This window comes from Acromyrmex echinatior, chromosome 14, assembly GCF_024713525.1.
Source record: "Acromyrmex echinatior isolate Ae372 chromosome 14, ASM2471352v2, whole genome shotgun sequence".
In the NCBI taxonomy this organism is placed as follows: domain Eukaryota; kingdom Metazoa; phylum Arthropoda; class Insecta; order Hymenoptera; family Formicidae; genus Acromyrmex; species Acromyrmex echinatior.
In genome coordinates this window covers 1,453,719-1,471,356 of record NC_141865.1, presented here as the reverse complement: position 1 = coordinate 1,471,356, position 17,638 = coordinate 1,453,719, and the positions used below count along the sequence as shown (strand labels likewise).

Here is a 17,638-nt window from a genome sequence, read left to right as displayed (position 1 = left end):
ACCAATCAGAGTTCTTTATTACATGGAAAGGAAGGAAATAAAGGACTTCGATTGGTTCATTTTCTCATGATGGTTATACGTTTTGCAAGAGCTGTGCTCCCCGTTTAAGAATTTCAACCTATCAGAAATCATGTATTATGGAATACACAGTTTCTGATAGATTGAAATTCTTATTCTCTGTTCTCTGTTCCTTGTTTCTTTTATTGTGCGGAGCTCCTAATAATCCATTGTGTGTCATTTGTGTCGCTTGTTGGAAAACACACCATGTTATCCCTTCCGCAGTGCATGCTTGCTTTACAGTATTTTGTATATTTTGTGATTGATAGATTTCCTAACCTGAATAAATAAATATTTTGACTAAAATATTTCGGTTTATGGAGCAGAGTGTCACTGTTTTCTTGTCAAATCTTTATTTTTACGCGAAAACGCATCAATTCAGTGCATTTTTATCAAAATTTGAAGTGGAGGGCTCTCAATATTTACTGAAGAAAATATAAGTTTTTTCTTATGAAGATGAACTTAGGAAAATGAATTTAATTTACTGATATGAAAGCATATGAAACTTGTTCTCTATTTATATCGGTGGACTTTCATTGATTCGAGTATAATATTTATTAGCAAAATGGATATTCTAAAAGCAGAAATAATGAAGAAACGTAAAGAGTTAGAAGAAAGTCACGTCTTAGTACGTTGCATGTGTGATATGTAGTTTGTGATTTCATAGTGTTTCGTGATTGTACATTATAATACGTATTTGTATCAATGTCTCTTTTAGGAAAATAATAAGAAGTACTTCAAGAGGAGCCAGTTGATATCGAAGCAACAGGAAGTATATGAAACTGATAAGGGAAACAATGAAGCTATTTTGTTAAATGTCAGTCAGCAGTCAGAAGAACAAGTAACAGACAGTAGTTCCGAACATTTATTGTCCAGGCAAGAAGTAATTAGGCGATTACGCGAACGGGGAGAACCCATATTATTGTTCAGTGAATCTGAGGTAGAAGCGTTCAAAAGATTAAGAAAATGTGAAATCCTTGAGCCAGAAGTGAATAAGGTAAAATATCTGTTATACTATTATATACATTACTTCTGTCGATTAAAAAAATAGCTTAACATGAAAATTTTGATTGTAATAATTTATCAACAGGGCTTCAGAAACGATTTTCAAGAAGCTATGGAACAAGTGGATCAAGCATATCTCAATGAGATTTTAACATCTTCCAAGTCCCAAAATCTTGATGGTAAAGGAGATGTAAATGTGCCTGACGAAAGTGTTACTTATGAAGACATAGAAAAGATGTCAACTAAATTGAATAAAGGAGACAAGGACTTTGATATGAATGTTATCACTCTGTTTGTACAATATCTAGTTCAAATATGGGGTAATCAATTAAACAGCCGGTCAGCTACTGAAAAAATAAGCACAAAAGGAAAGATGAATAGTGCTACTTATGCTCAAACAAGAGAATATTTAAAACCACTTCTAAGAAAATTGAACAACAGATCTCTTCCGGAGGATATTACTGACAGTTTAACAGAAATTGTTAAACATTTGCTACAGCGAAACTATATATTGGTACATATATAATATATATATACATTTTATATAAAATAAATATCCTGTCAATAATAAATATGGTAATGACAAATATTTGTCTATGACAAATCAAATTTTCAGGCTAGCGATGCCTATTTGCAAATGGCAATAGGCAACTCTCCATGGCCTATTGGTGTAACTATGGTTGGTATTCATGCTCGTACTGGTAGAGAAAAAATCTTTTCTAAAAATGTTGCTCATGTCATGAATGATGAAACTCAGAGGAAGTACATTCAAGCACTCAAAAGATTGATGACTAAATGCCAGGAATACTATCCTACAGATCCTTCACGATGTGTAGAGTATTCAAAAGATTAGATTTTTATGACAAAGTGTATGTTTTTAAAATAAAGTAGAACGCTACAATTTAAGCTTACTTGTAGTATATATGGACATCGTATTAGAAATATCAAATATTACAGACATCTTTTACAAAATTTTATTACTAGTTCATAATATTTTTTTTGGATAGAACAGAATATTTTTTGTATGCGTGCGTATGTATATGTTAATAAATGTAAATTTTGTCTTTGTGAATTTTATTAATATTAATTACAATAAGTATACAATAAATAAATTATGTAGGTATCCCAAAATTTATGACACAAAATATTATACAGGGTGCGGCAGAGAAATTTACTTTTTTTAAAGGTTAATAAAAACGAAACTTGCAGATATCAGTATAATTCTTTTTTCTCCTTACAGATCACCTCATCAAATTTTTTTTCATGCACTTTTGAAAATTACATCTATCAAATGATGACCGCCGTTGTCTATGCACTGATTGAGTCGATTTCTGAAGTTTCGCGTCACTTTCTGAAGCATGTCCACCGGTATTTCGGCGATGGCGTTCCGAATGTTTGTCTTCAGGTGAGTCTAGGGTCTGTGGTCGATCGTTGTAAACGATAGACTTCAAATAACCCCATAGGAAGAAGTCGCATGGAGCTAAATCTGGAGAGCGCGCCGGCCAAGGGAGATCACCTCTGAGAGAGATGAGGCGGTCAGGGAAGTGTTCCCTCAACAATTCCATCGAGGCCCGTGCTGTGTGGGCCGTAGCTTCGTCTTGTTGAAACCACACATCCCCGACGTCCATTTCTTCCAGATGTGGAAGGAAAAATTCTTCGATCATCTCCCTGTATCGAGTTGCATTCACCGTGACAGCGCGCTCGTTTTCCTCAAAAAAATAAGGACCAATGATCCCGACCGACGAAATTGCGCACCAAACGGTAACACGTTCACAATGGAGAGGGGTTTGGTGAAGTTCATGTGGATTTTCAGCACTCCGGTAGCGCATGTTCTGTTTGTTGACATAGCCGGAAAGGTGAAAGTGAGCCTCGTCGCTGAAGAACGTTACCGCGTCGTGGGGAAGGCTTTCAAGGAGAACTTCACATGCAGTTTGGCGGGCCACGAAATCGCGGTCAGTCAACTCCTGCACAACAGTCAGTTTGTACGGATGAAATTGGAGTTCGTTGTGAAGGATTCGTCTCACAGTTCGGTCCGAAAGCCTCAGAGCAGCCGCATGTTTGCGAGCAGAACGGCGGGGGGACTGCAAAAATGACTGTCTCACTCTCTCAATATTTTCCGGAGTCCTGGCCGTTCTTACAGCTCCTAACCTGCGTTTAACGACGCTGCCAGATTCCTGAAATGCGGTAACCCACGAAAGAATCGAATTCCGGCCGGGGATTGGACTGCGAGGAGAAATAATGAAGCGCGCTCGAAAGGCACGTTGAGTGGCGACAATGGAGCGGCCATTACTAAAGTATGCCTCGACGGCGAACGCGCGATGCTCTCTCGTCCAAAGCATGATCGAGATTAGCTGTGGGGGGGAACAAAAATTGAGGACCTATCCTCTTGGACGCACCCCCTCCCAGCTCCCTACCTTCACCCCTTACCGTTTGACGCGTTTTTCAAAAAAGTAAGTTTCTCTGCCGCACCCTGATAGTTCTCACAAAATTAAATAAGGTTATTCGTAAATTATTTTTTTTAAGGATGTATTGGATTATTTTTACACGTGTGTTAATATTTATATACTTTAAATAAATTATATACAGTATCCCATTTTAACTTTGACACCAAAAAATCTTTAAAATTATAAAAGATACGGAAAATGTTTGAGACAAAAATTGTAGGATTTAAAAAATCTATTCATTAATCACATTTGTTTGACCTTGGGTTCATCATCAAAGTCAGGTCAAGATCAAATCGATTTTTTAAAATGTTTAATTAATTACAGAATTATCATTAATTAATCTAAATATCGCGCCACATCCTGATTAGCAGATCGCTCGATTGGCTGATCATAATATAAGAAGAACATGTGCAATTCACAGGTCGACATGATGCGGCAGCACTGTCAATATCGTTGAGTATTTGATACTTACAGTTGAAACTGTTCAAACTACAAAATTTCAACCGTTGGAATAACAGTGACTAAGTCTGGGACAGATCTATCCTCTCGTTCCAATTGCTTATTTTAGCAGCACGTGAAATTATACCTTTTTTAAAAGTTACAAAATAGGTCTACTGACATACATACGTAAGAAACACGTGGCAATTATTTACTGCTTCGGTGTATAATTATTTAATACACAAATCGTAATCGTGAACAACTATAATGGAACAGCATCTAAAATCCATCAAAGTCGGATTTATCGGAGGCGGAAATATGGCTAGTGCTATAGGCGCTGGCTTAATTCGCAGAGGTAAACATACTTGCTCATCACTCTAATATCCAGCACTAATAATATCCATTCCTATTAATATAAATTAACTCTAATTTTGATTTAATTAATTTCTTATCCTCTAAGGATTAAAAAAAATTACGAGCAAATTAAATTGAGATTAAAATTAATAGACATTGATAGAAATGAATATGAGAGTAAGATAATTATATAGAAGAAACACTAAATATTTTTCTTTCTAAATATTTATCTACAACAGGTATATTAAATCCAGATAATGTCTGGGTTTCTAGTCGTACGGACAGAACACATGGATTTTGGAAGGATTTAGGGGCTCGTGCAACATTGAAAAACAATGAAGTTGTGAACAACTGTGACGTTGTATTTCTAACAGTAAAACCACATATGCTGGATGATGCGCTTGAGACTATTGTAGAGAAAAAATCGGGTGAAAAATTTGAGACCAAGCTCTTTATTTCAGTACTCGCTGGAATATCTCTTGATGTCTTGCATATTGTAAGTAAAGTGGATATTATGTAATATATGTTTCAATTTTTATGATAACTTATACGAAATATTTTTAGAAACTCTCTACAATTGTGATTTCACCAAGAATAATTAGATCCATACCAAATACGCCTATGATGATTGGAGAAGGAATTACAGGTACATTAAAAAATTACAGTAGTGGCATAAATTAGCTAATGTGATAATATAAGATAATTTTTAGTTTATTGCAGCAATAATGCTGAAATGAAAGATCTGGAACTGGTAGATATGTTATTTTCTTATATCGGCATGAGCCAAATTGTTCCAGAAAGTCTTATAAATAGCATTGGTGGTTTGTCAGGTAGTGGCCCAGCATTTGTAAGTTGTTGTAGTGATTATTATAATTAAAGAAATAGAAATAGTTGCATATTATAATTTCAATACATTTTTACTTAGGCATATCTCATCATAGAAGCATTAGCAGACGGGGCTGTAAAAATGGGGGTGCCAAGACCAATGGCAACTAAATTCGCAGCGCAAGTGCTAGTAGGAGCTGGAAAAATGGTTCTCGAAACTGGACGACATCCTGGCCAGTTGAAGGATGAGGTCTGTTCATCTGGAGGTACCACTATTACTGGCGTTCATGCAATGGAAAAAGGAGGAGTCAGGTATTTCAAAAGATATTTTATATATCTCATTGTTAAATAAAGTATAAATGCGTGCATGGTGCGTGCGTACCATGCGCATGCTACACATGTATACATACATACATATAGAATCATAGAATGTCTGGTAAAAATCATATCAGTTTTAATCGCAGGCAAGTAGAGCAAGTTTTAAATAAAAAAATCCTCTACTGTTAAAAAATTGTTCTCAACAATTAATGAAAGAACCATAATTGATATGATTGTTACGATCATGTAATGATTTAATTTCTAAATAATTATGAAATTTATCTTAATAATTGAATACAGGGGATCTATGATGAATGCTGTCGAGGCTGCTGTGAATAAAACAAATGAACTAACTTCTCGTTTAAAATAATTTCCTTTGAATTAATATTTTGACGTATGTATATTAAATAAGCTGTTGATGATATTGTTTATTCAAGTTACAATTTATATTCACCTAATACTTAAAGACTATATTCATATAATGTATACAGATGCATGTATGAGCGGCTTACAGTCCTGATACATTGTATTTGAGATTACTAGTCAATGGATGACGCACGGACTGGCTGAGCATCTCTGTTGAACGTGATTGGCTGATGAACCGAGCCTATCAGCTTTATGCGCAAGAGTAGTGCATACATATACAATATGTAAGATATACATTATGTACGACATCCGACGCCCGACATTCATTGTAATAATAGTATTATTCGTTTTGTCTCTCGGGAGTCGCTCCGAATGAACTCGGCGTACTTGAAATATAGAATTCACACTACGTACGACGTTCATCATATGACATTCATTGTTACGACGAATGTCGGACGTCGTATGACAGATGCTGGGTTCATTCAGAGCAATCCTGAGCTCCAAACAATATTTAGGATCGATTACAATTTACCTATGTTAGGTCTGTTCGCGTTGCATGAGATCCTCAAATATTTTTGCACTTAAAATGAAATAGATATACATTTGGCTTTGAAAAGAGAGAAAGCGAAAATGCCGAGTGCAAAAAGTGCAAGCAACGCGAATCTCCGGATTTTTTCCACTTAAACTGTGATAATTTTTCACATGGCAAGATATTGGCATTGTGACTTAATGTAAAAGCATGAATATCATGCAAACATGACATGTGATTGATGTGGCCCTATTGCGGCTATTACACATTATGCGACTACTGACCGTTTTATTCCTATATACCACATTATGTAATATATATGTAATATATATTGGAATTTTATGTATATAGGCGAGTTAATCATCTAGTATTAGACATAAATATCTATAGAATAATGGCATTTTTTTGTTATGCAACCAGAAGCGAAATATAAAAATCAACCAACTACAGTCAAACGACAGGGGAATGCTCGATTGTAATTGGTTGGTTCTTACATTCTGATCCGGATTAAACCTTCAATGAAAACTGAAATTATATTGTACATTGATATATTGGGTCATCTAAAAAGTATCCGCGGTACTTTGTCACTAGATATATGACCATCAACACACATCTAGTGACAAAAAACCGCGGATATTTTTTAGATGACCCAATATATGACCATCAACACACATCTAATGACAAAAAACCGCGGATACTTTTTAGATGACCCAATATCTAATTCTTTCAGTTTTATTACATTTAGATTAAATTTGATGTACGTATAGAGAGAGAGAGAGAGAAAGAGCGGAAAAATAAAGAGTAACTGAGAAAGAAATTTAAATGGCTAGGGAATTTACTTATTTCACGCACTCCATTTTGGCAATACTAACATTAAAGGTGTCAACAGAGAGTTGCGCTGTATATACTGTGACCCAGTGTTCGTGTAGGAAAATCTCAAAAGGTTGGAAACCCTGCATGTGACCTAACCTAACCTCCGTCCTGTCACAGATCGGTGTAAATAAAGATCTATGAAATATTTAGTTTGCACCAATTTTGATACGTGTATTAACCGATTTAATGGTGTAAAAAGATTCATGGAACGCACAACGATTATGCAGGATTATGCGCGATGAATGATGGCGCGATTAAGGTGAATTGTGAGAAGCATGGGATCACAAATCTCTTTTCCCACGATGAACAACTGCTTCAGAAGCGTGCTGAGGAGGCTGCGAAGAAATCGCGCCTCGGAAAAGTACGTATTGTAGAAAGGAAAGGAATGTCTTTTTATTTACATTTCTCTTTATGACTTCAGGACCATTGTTCTGCTTATTATGGGATTGGATAATTCTGGAAAGTCTACGATACTAAATCATATTAGTGGCGGTAAATTTTTAAAAAATTAAAAATATTGTAATGTCAAACGAAAGTCTCTGGAAAGCTTATCGATATATCACATCGGTTTTTTTCTGCATAAGGTCACACATTCAAATAAATTTGTCAAGTGTAATCTGCTTGTACAAGTTTATTAGAGCATCTGTGTGTCAAAACTAGGTACACAGTTATCGCAAATCAGCACACATGTTTCAATAAACTTAAACAAGTGTATTTGACAACTTGACAAGTTACTTAAATGTATGTGGCTGGTCTAATACTTTTAATACTTTTACTATAGATCCAGATCACAATGTATTGCCCACAATGGGATTCCGAATGGTATCCTTAAAGCATAAGTCATATTCTGTAAAAATATATGATCTCGGAGGTAGCTCCCAAATTAGAGCATTATGGCCTAAATATTACAATGATGTAAGTGATTTATGTAGATTTTTCAAATAAATAACAATACGTAACAGTTATAAATAAACGTTTACGATAAAAATATTAGATAATAAATTGTTACAGAGATTGGAGCAAATAACATGAATATCTAAGAAATACACTTTTTAATTATTATTAATAATACAAAGCTTCTCTCTCTCTCTCTCTCTCTCTCTCTCTCTCTCTTTCTCTCACTCTCACTCATTTCATATAAATTCTATCCTTGTTGAAATAGAAAGAATGTTTAAATAATTATTAATAAAATCTTTTATTAAAGTTGATGTCGATGAACATGATTGATGTTTCTATTTCAAAACTTTCTTTTAATAAAATATCTTTGCTCGTGTATATTCATGTTCATAGATTCGGGAATGTTTCCGATTTTTTTGCATTTCATAAAAACTTAAGTAGGTATCTCGATGCAAAAACAGAAGAGAATTTTTTTTAAATGTATTTTTAAGAGGAAGAATAATTTTAATCTAGCATTGGAATTTCTTCTATAATATTTTGTTTTTAATTTCGTAAAATGGAAAATTTTTATTTTTTCAATATTTTTATCATTTTTTAAAGCATTCTATTTGAATGGAATATCTTTGGACAAAATTTAATATTTTAAAGTAGATTTTCTAGCTTTATATAAAATACTTTTCGAAAAAGTTGCTACGATTTTTTGCAAAAATATCTTGTGTAAAAATTCACTTTTTCTAAAATGTCTTTTAACTCCGAAATTAAAAACTTTACAGAAAGTAAACATAAGAGAGACAAAATGTTTTTTATAATGTGCTCGATTCGTATAAATTTTTTCAAAATTTTGAATTGAGTTTTCGATCAATAATTTTTGTTTAAAAAATACATTTGACTTTTATAGTTTGTTTTAAAGATTTATATTTCAGTAGAACTCTCGATATCAGCGCAAAAATACTGTTTTAAAGATGTGTTAAAAGTTTGAAAAAGTTGAATTTGTAATGATTATTTTTTGCGAAGTTATTTTTATTAAATTGTACAACATTGAGAATTCAAATTCGATGACTCAATTAGCCAGATCATCCTGTGCAACACTTCTCACTTCTCATAAGGGTTTAAATAATTTTTGTATAAATTTTAAGCAGGAAATTGAAAGTCTTTTTAAAAATAACTCGTTACAATTACCGTTATTTGAGAAACTAACTTTTCGTTACTTTTCTGTTACTTTTTTAAAATCGACGATCACTAATCACAGCGGACAGATGCCTAGTCTCAAGCGCTATAAGTAACTTGTGTTATCGTTACCAAAAAAAAATGTAACTACGTTACAGTTGCAGTTATAAAAAAAAAAAGTAGATTACCAGTAAAGCTACCAAAAAAGTAACTTGTAATTGTAACTTCGTTACAAGTAACGAATTACTTCTATTCCCTGGTTTTAAGTATGTATAAGGTTGACTTTTTGACAACAATTTGGAAACAGTGATTTTTCATACAAGAATTTCGATATCTTTGCGGAAAATCATCGTGCGAATAATTTGTTTCTCTATGGATGCGATCCGTTTCATGCATGATGTATCATTTTATCTTTCTTTAATATTGAATGAACAACAAGGATAAAATGTTAAATGATATATCATGCGCATTATGCGTGAAATGGAATATATCTTATAAAGCATTCATTTGGTCTCATCTAATGCATATATATTATTATCTTTATTATTGCGTTCCTCTTTTACAATATTATTGCGTGTATTCGAATATCTGAAGATCAATTCAGAATCTAAATCATGTAATACTTTTTTTAAAAAAGAAAAAATATATGCCAATATATGCGTAAAAAAGGTATCGGATATTACATTCTTCTTAATCAAAAATGGATACAAAATAAATGCAATTAACTAAATATTTCATCATTCAAGATGCATAGACTAAATGACTAAAATGACCAACTGGATTGTAATGAAGAAAAAATTTGCCGTGCCGGGTCGCATTAAAACGCAATACTCTAGGATCAATATGTTTTCATAGTACAGAAATTATTTGCAATATGAATTAATAAAAAGATTATTACGTACATATCTCTGCATAATACGCAATATATAAAAACAATAATTTAATAAGGAATAGATGTTAATTATTATTTACTAATCTTGTAAATTTTTATAATGTTTCTTATGTTTTTTATAATGTTTCTTTATCAAAATATATTATCAATATTATATTATATATTATTTCTCTATAAAAATTTATATCACGTCTATTATTTGTGAATATATTGTTATGTTTCACAAATTATGTTACTATATAAATATATACATATGTAAAATATACATATATTATATATATATATATATATATATATATATATATATATATAATGTGTCTATTATTTTTATATTTTTAAATTCTAATACTGTTGAAGTAACATCACAGAAATGTATTTGGGATCCGGGCACGCCAAGTTTTTTCTTCACTATAATCCAATTAATTATTTTAATCATTTTCAGTCTATCTTATATGTTTTGCGTGATGAAATACTTGGCTGATTACGTTAATTTTATATTTGTTTTTGAAGAAGAATAATAATATTCAATATTTCTTTTATGCACTTGGCGCGTATATTTTTTTAAAAAGATTTTTTTAGGGATTTAATTCTTCTAAAAATGAAGAAATAATAATAATAATTTGTATTTATTGAATATTAGGTTAATAAAATATAAAAATAAAAAAATAAAATTTAATTGCCTTCTTTCCTTTCTCTCTTTCTTGTCCTCTCTCATGCTCTCTAGATTTTTCCTGCTTTGTCTTGTCTGCACTTTCTCTCGCCTTTTCTCATTCTCTCCTTGCTCTCATTTTCTCTCTTTTACACTCTCATTCTCCCAATCTTTCCCTCTTACGCTCTCTCTCTTTCTCTCTCTCTCTCCCCCCCCCCCTCTTTTTAATTGGCTGCAGCAGTCAATTTTTAGTTGCAGCAATTAATTTTTTATTGCATTATGCTGGTCACATCGAACGCTACATATGTTATGTTCGCTACGTTTTTAAAAAATAAAAAACTCGGTGTGGCCACTTAACGTAGCGAATATAGCGTATGTAACATACATATATAACATAACGTTGTGACCTCAGTATTAGTTTATCCGTAATATCAATATATGATTTTGCTAGGCTAATACAATCAAAAATTGGCTGCCAATTAACACGATTGCATAAATAAAATAAGAACTTACAGAAATACAAACTTATCGTCACAAGTGCCTAATTTAAATATCATCGATTAATATTTTCTCCTTCAATATCTTTTAAGCAATTGTAAGAAATTTTGTTAGAAAAATTGACACTAAATTGCATTGGTAACTATTCAAGCATTGTATAATTCTGTTTCAACAAGGATAGAATCTGTATTAAAGATCAATCTCTTATAAAACAAATAGTATATTACGTAGGTGTTTAAATTATTTTATCTATTCGCTATATATCTGTACTAAGACAAACAGAAGCTTTGTTTTAATTGTCTTTTAGATACATGGTCTTATATATGTGGTGGACGCCAGTGATATTTCCCGTCTTGCAGAAAATAAAGTCGTATTTAATGAATTAATCACACACGAGCATATTTCGACGAAACCAATATTGTTGTAAGGGATCTGAAGTTATGTCTCTGCACAAATTTTTGCTTGCGCACATACGAAAAGGAAATTAAACCATTTGTGTGCATATAATGATCAAGGATGTTAATAAATCGCGTAGTATCATTGATGCAAATTTTATCCAGATTTTCGTAATGTATGCATAGACTCGCCAACAAACAAGACCTGAATGGAGCTATCGATGAGTTGGATGTAGTTGAAAACCTTGATGTAGAGCATGCGGCCAATGCTATGAGATGTCCAACAAGAGTGGAAACATGTTCGTGCATTTATAGCAAAGAGCAATCCAAGAGTAATACTATGGGTATAAAGGATGGGTATAAGTAAGCTTAGAATTATATTTAATTATGCTTAAGAAGATTTAGATTCATGCGCGAAATAAGAGTTTAATAGCATAAACTTTCATATTGATAATCAGAATTCATTTTCTGGCAGATGGTTGTTGGATATCATAGTGAAGAATTACGCTGTTCTGAACAGTAGAGTCAAACAGTCGCAAAACTGTCAATATAAAAACATTCAACGGGCACAATCTATCGCGTCAAATACACCATCGAAAATATCTATACACTCTAATCCATTCAAACCTATTAAAGATCTCTTGGCAGCAAAGGTATACAATATTAATTACATAATCTCTATGTTTATTATCTTAGAAATGTAATGACAAATTTTCCAATCTTATGATTTATCGCTAATATATTTTTTTTTAATTCCAGGATGAAGTTTTAATAAGTGAATCATGCAATGGTACGTACCTGTGTTAATTAATATAATAATTACAAATATATACACACACACACACACACACACACATTCAAAATTAACATATGGGTTAGAGAACTAAGCTGGATGTTCAACATACTTCATGTTTAACAGTGTTTATTATAAGCAGATGTATGGGTTCGCTTTTGTTAATTATTGCGGTTCTTGTAATGCAAGATTCAGAGATTCTTTACATTCTAATTGTTATCTTTCCAACTTTCTTTTTATATGAGAAATATTGATAACATTCTAGTGATCCTAAAGATAAATTGGATATCATTCTAAATACTCTTTAAATTCTTTACAGTTCATGAAAATTGAGAAGTACAATAGTATTTTTGAATATTTTTTTGTTCGCCTGATTAGAAAGGAAGGAGAAATTATTTTCGATCTATGTCATAAAGCATCCTTCTTTGATAGATATTTGAATTTTTATTCTATCTTATTAATTACAAAAAGGATCATCATTTTTTGACATGGTGGATAAAATAATTAAATTAACTCACCCAAAATTTTATCAAAATAATTTTATAAAAATATATTATTAAATAATATCCGATCAATTTCATATATCTCATAATTAGACAAAGGCTAACAAATGCTTTTTTACATAAGAAAATAATTTTTCTAATATCACTAATAAGGATGGCATTAGTAATTCTCAGAGAGCGGATAGCGTTTCTGTTCTCTGATTGGTTCTGCCATTTATAGCTCAACTTCCGCAAATGTGCATGTACGTATACATACACACAATACTAGTGCGGTACAATACTAGTATGTGTAACATCGTATTGTTCCATCACACTTCTCTATCATATCACTCCAACGAACAGCGTCTTCCGGCTGAATCCGCTCCACTTTCCCTTGATTCTCTCTGGTAATTCTGATTTATCAGAGAAATCTTTTTTTACTATTCCTTCTATTCCATCAATTCTGTATCTGAAAAGTTTATTCCGATTTCTATAAGACTTAATCTTCAAATTGCTTTCATAATTTGTCATACGTTAAAAAAAATTATAACGACGAATATTTGACTTATTAAAACTTATTAGCTAGAGTGCCCCACTCATTTGTAAAATCAATTGCTTGAACTGTGAGATACTATACAAAAAGTCAGCTTAAAATTAGAATTCCAGTACACAAGTTGTTTGACAAATAAAAAAGTGGATCCTCGTTGATTATTTCTAACCATCGATCATTTGAAAATCACGAATTTTACTGGGATTATGTATAAATTCTGGAGAGAATATCTAACGCTATTCTTCATTGAGAGAAATATTTCCAAAATTCATATAAAAAGATAACAAAAAAGTTTAAACAATAAGAATATTTTAAATCGTACATCTGAAAAACACAATTAATATCAGAAATTAAATGTCTAACGGTCGAAGCTGAATCTTTAATGCTCAAATAATTCAATGTGAATTATATACCTATATACTATACATATGTGTACAATTACATGCATGTACAGGGTGTTTGATAATTCTGTCGACAACGCTCGTGGGCAGGTAGAGCGAACTGAGTCAAAAAGTCATCATCATTTTGCAATTTTCGCAATAGTTAACAAGATATTAATTACTAAAAATTGCTGAATATATTAGTCTTCAATAATTTTTTTCTTAAATACTATCAATTTTACAGAAAAACTACAAAAGACAAAAATTATTTATTTTATTCTCATAGAATTCTAAGAATTTTTTCAGAATTTTTTATCAATTTTTTAGTACTGTATTGTCTTATTTTTACCAACATGAGAAAATAGGGTATTAAAAAATTCTGAAAAAATTCTGAAAAAATTCTTAGAATTTTATGTGAAGAAAATAAACAATTTTTATCTCTCGTTTTTCTATAAAGTTGATAGTATTTGAATAAAAAATTATTGAAAATCAATATTCAGCAATTTTTAATAATTAAGAGTATGCTAAAGCCACCTATATCACTGATAAAACTAGCGTTTTTGACGTTTTTGTTACGTTTTTTTACGATTAAAAATGTACATACTAATGTATGTACTGTGTACTTGTCGCCGATGTAGTTTGTGTTCAAAACTGGAAAAAATTACAGATTTCTTTATCCATTTTACCTTCAGCGTTGATCGCCATACTGAGATAAAAATGGATAAAGAAATCTATAATTTTTTATTTTTTCTAGCTTTGAATACAAAATACACCAACGATATTAGCATGTACATTTTAATCGTGGAAAAGGAATTTTTATTCTGTGAAACCACTACAAAGAAATAAACGACAGGAACAAAAACGTCAAAAATGCTAGTATCGGTAATGTACATGTAATTTCAGCATCCCCTTTAACAAATTAGTTTTATTTATTTAAAAAAAAAATATATATATATATTCTTTCTTTTTTCTCGTTAAAAAAAAAACTATAAAGTAGTCCTCGTTGTGCTCACTTTTTAAATTGACTCATAAATGATTATCTTCGTATTATTCAGAAAGAGACCTTGGTCCATCCATTGTTGCTTTAAAGGCTAATAATTTATTTGAGGCAATCCATAATGCAAAATCTGGACACACCATTATTTTATACATATATCAAAATTTAAAGAAGCAGTGAGAGCCCGTGTTATTGAACAATAAGCAATTTGGCAGTCATTTTAGTTGTGTCATCGAGGTCATTTCATTTTTTGAAAAATGTGAATTGCGTGCGTATTAATAAAGTTATAAATGAAGTTTTTATATTTTTTCTATCTTTTGACTAAATTTTAAAATGTGTTCGTGTTGGTTAATTTATGGTTTAATATTAGGTGTTGGAATTAATTCGTAGCGTTTTACAAGTGATGGGAAGTACTTTCATTAATGTATTTTTTAATGCTCATGTGAAATAAATAACATTCTTTCATTAAAAACGCTACGAATTAATTCCCACACCTAATAATATTTAAGTTCTTTATTATAACATTACATTAAGGATAACCTGTTGTTATATAAAGAATAAAATGTATGTTTATATATGAGATATTAAATTATTTATGTTAATATAAACATCCAGCTTGGCTCTCTAGTCTTCATTCCGTTAATTTTGAATTTTTATTCTTAAGAGTCTTACACACATATATTGGAATAAAATATTTAACATTCCAAATTAATATGAAATATTTGTAGGTACCAATGAAGGAAGAAGCATTATAAAAGTTTTTGCACGAAGAAATAAGACTGCCCCTCTTCCAGTTGAACAATCAACTACTGAATACAAAAGTCTTTCACGAAATCTTACACCCAATGTAGAAATTCTTGCTGGAGAGAAAAGTACACAAACTATAAGTATGGCTACAATATTAGATCCGTTGAATTTAAGTATCGATCATAATGAAAGTTATGCAAGTACAAAACTAATCCGTCCGTATACAGCGCCAGAAAGATCACAACGATTATCAAATGATATAACGATAATTAACATTCCTGGTCAGGTGCTTCAATAGTAGCATCTGTAAATTTTGTACTTATTAATAGCGTTTTCTCTTGGGATATTATACTGGATACTATTACACTGGATGCATACCATGATGTACACTACTTCATTATTGTACTAAAATCCTGCTCCCGGTTGGCTTCCATTTTCAAATTTTAAATGTCACTGACTCTACACTATCTCTTTGAAATGCAAAATCCGACTTCGTGCATAAAATTTGCACTATACCGTAGTGATGAAAACACGGTACTCCGAATGAGCTTATCACCAGCCATAGAAACACGGTACACTATCTGAGTGTTGCACTGATGGGCGATAATACAGCCAAGAGAAAACGCTATAAGTTAAAGAAGTTACACACACACACACATATATATATATATATATATATATATATATATATAAATTATGTGTGTGTGTGTGTGTGTATGAATGAAAAACTGTAAATGGCTGTAAAAATATGAGTTATATTAAGGGGAAAACCATTATAGTTTTTAGATAAGTAAATAATATTTTAAACATTACTAGTTTTAAACTAGCATTGCCTACTCTTACATACACGTTTGAAAGTTGTATCTTTTATACGAAAATGATTTATACCGTTAAATTTCAATTTTCAAACTTGAAGAAAACGGGAAAATAATTTTAGTTTTATAAATATTAATATTATTGTGTTTTGGAAATTTATAATATACATGTAATATAAATGGATTATCCAACTACAGTGTTGTTATTTGTTTATTATTTGGAAAAACCTGGAATTCTTAGGAAATGTTTTCTTTAATTATTATTAAAAATTAAACATTTCCATGAATTTTTATCGGTACTCAGGAAAATTTTAGAATTTTAATTACAGTGAAATAAGTTTACAGGGTATTAAAGAGTCAATCACAGAACTTGTTGCAAAATTATTGTTGTTGTAAAATTATTTTATATATCTAAATAATAATTGACATGAGTTTGATATTCAAACCTTTTTTCATTTAAATTCAAAATCTTGATATGTTTCAGTTGTTTGATTGAACCCTCTTCAGAAATTCCAAACAATTTTTTAATTATAGTTGTGACTTCTTCTTATAATAACATAGAACTTTTTTTTGTAAGCTTCCAGAATAATTAAAGCTGCTCACATGACGGTTAGAAGACCGTGCGGAGAATCTGGTTAAGCAATCATGGACAATTATCAGTCAAATATAACGGACGTGTACAATAAAGAGACTTAAAGTCAGTCAGTGTAATATAAAATACAATATAATAAATAAAATAAATTAATGAAAATATGTCGAAATGATAAAATTGTATAATAAAAAATAATAAATAATATGTCCGTAATCAAAGGATAAAATCGATTATAATAAATTAAATAAGTTATAATAAATAATGTGAACACGACAACGAACAAACACTGACCAATATTATTTTTTATTATACAATTTTATCATTTTGATACATTTTCATTAATTTATTTTATTTATTATATTGTATTTTATATGATTATATTTTTTCACAAATTATTTTTATCATTTCGCATTCTCGTGCAGCAATACATTGCTGTACATACTCAACAACTATCTTCTACTAAATTACAATATATATTCTGCGTTATTTGAAATTCAATTTATTTCAATATTGTATCAAAAAATTCTTCAATAAGATTTTACAAGAACGAAGGATCTGTTTTATTTAAATTCTTT

General features: G+C 31.0%; 4 protein-coding genes across 4 annotated transcripts; 3 read left to right on the top strand and 1 right to left on the bottom strand.

Moving 5' to 3' along the window:
• Nucleotides 1-110: 110 nt before the first annotated feature.
• Prp18 (pre-mRNA processing factor 18) lies at nt 111-2,274 on the top strand. Its single transcript, XM_011053653.2, has 4 exons — nt 111-685; nt 776-1,054; nt 1,148-1,576; nt 1,679-2,274. Exons 1-4 carry the CDS (start codon nt 557-559, stop codon nt 1,913-1,915), a joined length of 1,074 nt encoding a protein of 357 aa, XP_011051955.1. The 5' UTR covers nt 111-556; the 3' UTR covers nt 1,916-2,274.
• On the bottom strand, nt 2,120-3,432 carry LOC147907313 (uncharacterized). Its single transcript, XM_087413468.1, has one exon. It carries the CDS (start codon nt 3,399-3,401, stop codon nt 2,304-2,306), a length of 1,098 nt encoding a protein of 365 aa, XP_087269594.1. The 5' UTR covers nt 3,402-3,432; the 3' UTR covers nt 2,120-2,303.
• Nucleotides 3,433-3,934: 502 nt separating this feature from the next.
• Nucleotides 3,935-6,731, top strand: P5cr (Pyrroline 5-carboyxlate reductase). The gene is made up of 7 exons (XM_011053654.2): nt 3,935-4,299; nt 4,538-4,794; nt 4,863-4,944; nt 5,009-5,145; nt 5,224-5,435; nt 5,742-5,835; nt 5,933-6,731. The coding sequence occupies exons 1-6, from the start codon at nt 4,212-4,214 to the stop codon at nt 5,809-5,811; spliced, it is 846 nt and encodes a 281-aa protein (XP_011051956.1). The 5' UTR covers nt 3,935-4,211; the 3' UTR covers nt 5,812-5,835; nt 5,933-6,731.
• A 514-nt stretch (nt 6,732-7,245) lies between these two features.
• LOC105144641 (ADP-ribosylation factor-like protein 13B) lies at nt 7,246-16,666 on the top strand. Its single transcript, XM_011053655.2, has 8 exons — nt 7,246-7,570; nt 7,631-7,701; nt 7,991-8,124; nt 11,620-11,735; nt 11,894-12,070; nt 12,183-12,360; nt 12,467-12,497; nt 15,638-16,666. The coding sequence occupies exons 1-8, from the start codon at nt 7,485-7,487 to the stop codon at nt 15,952-15,954; spliced, it is 1,110 nt and encodes a 369-aa protein (XP_011051957.1). The 5' UTR covers nt 7,246-7,484; the 3' UTR covers nt 15,955-16,666.
• The last annotated feature ends 972 nt before the right edge of the window (nt 16,667-17,638 follow it).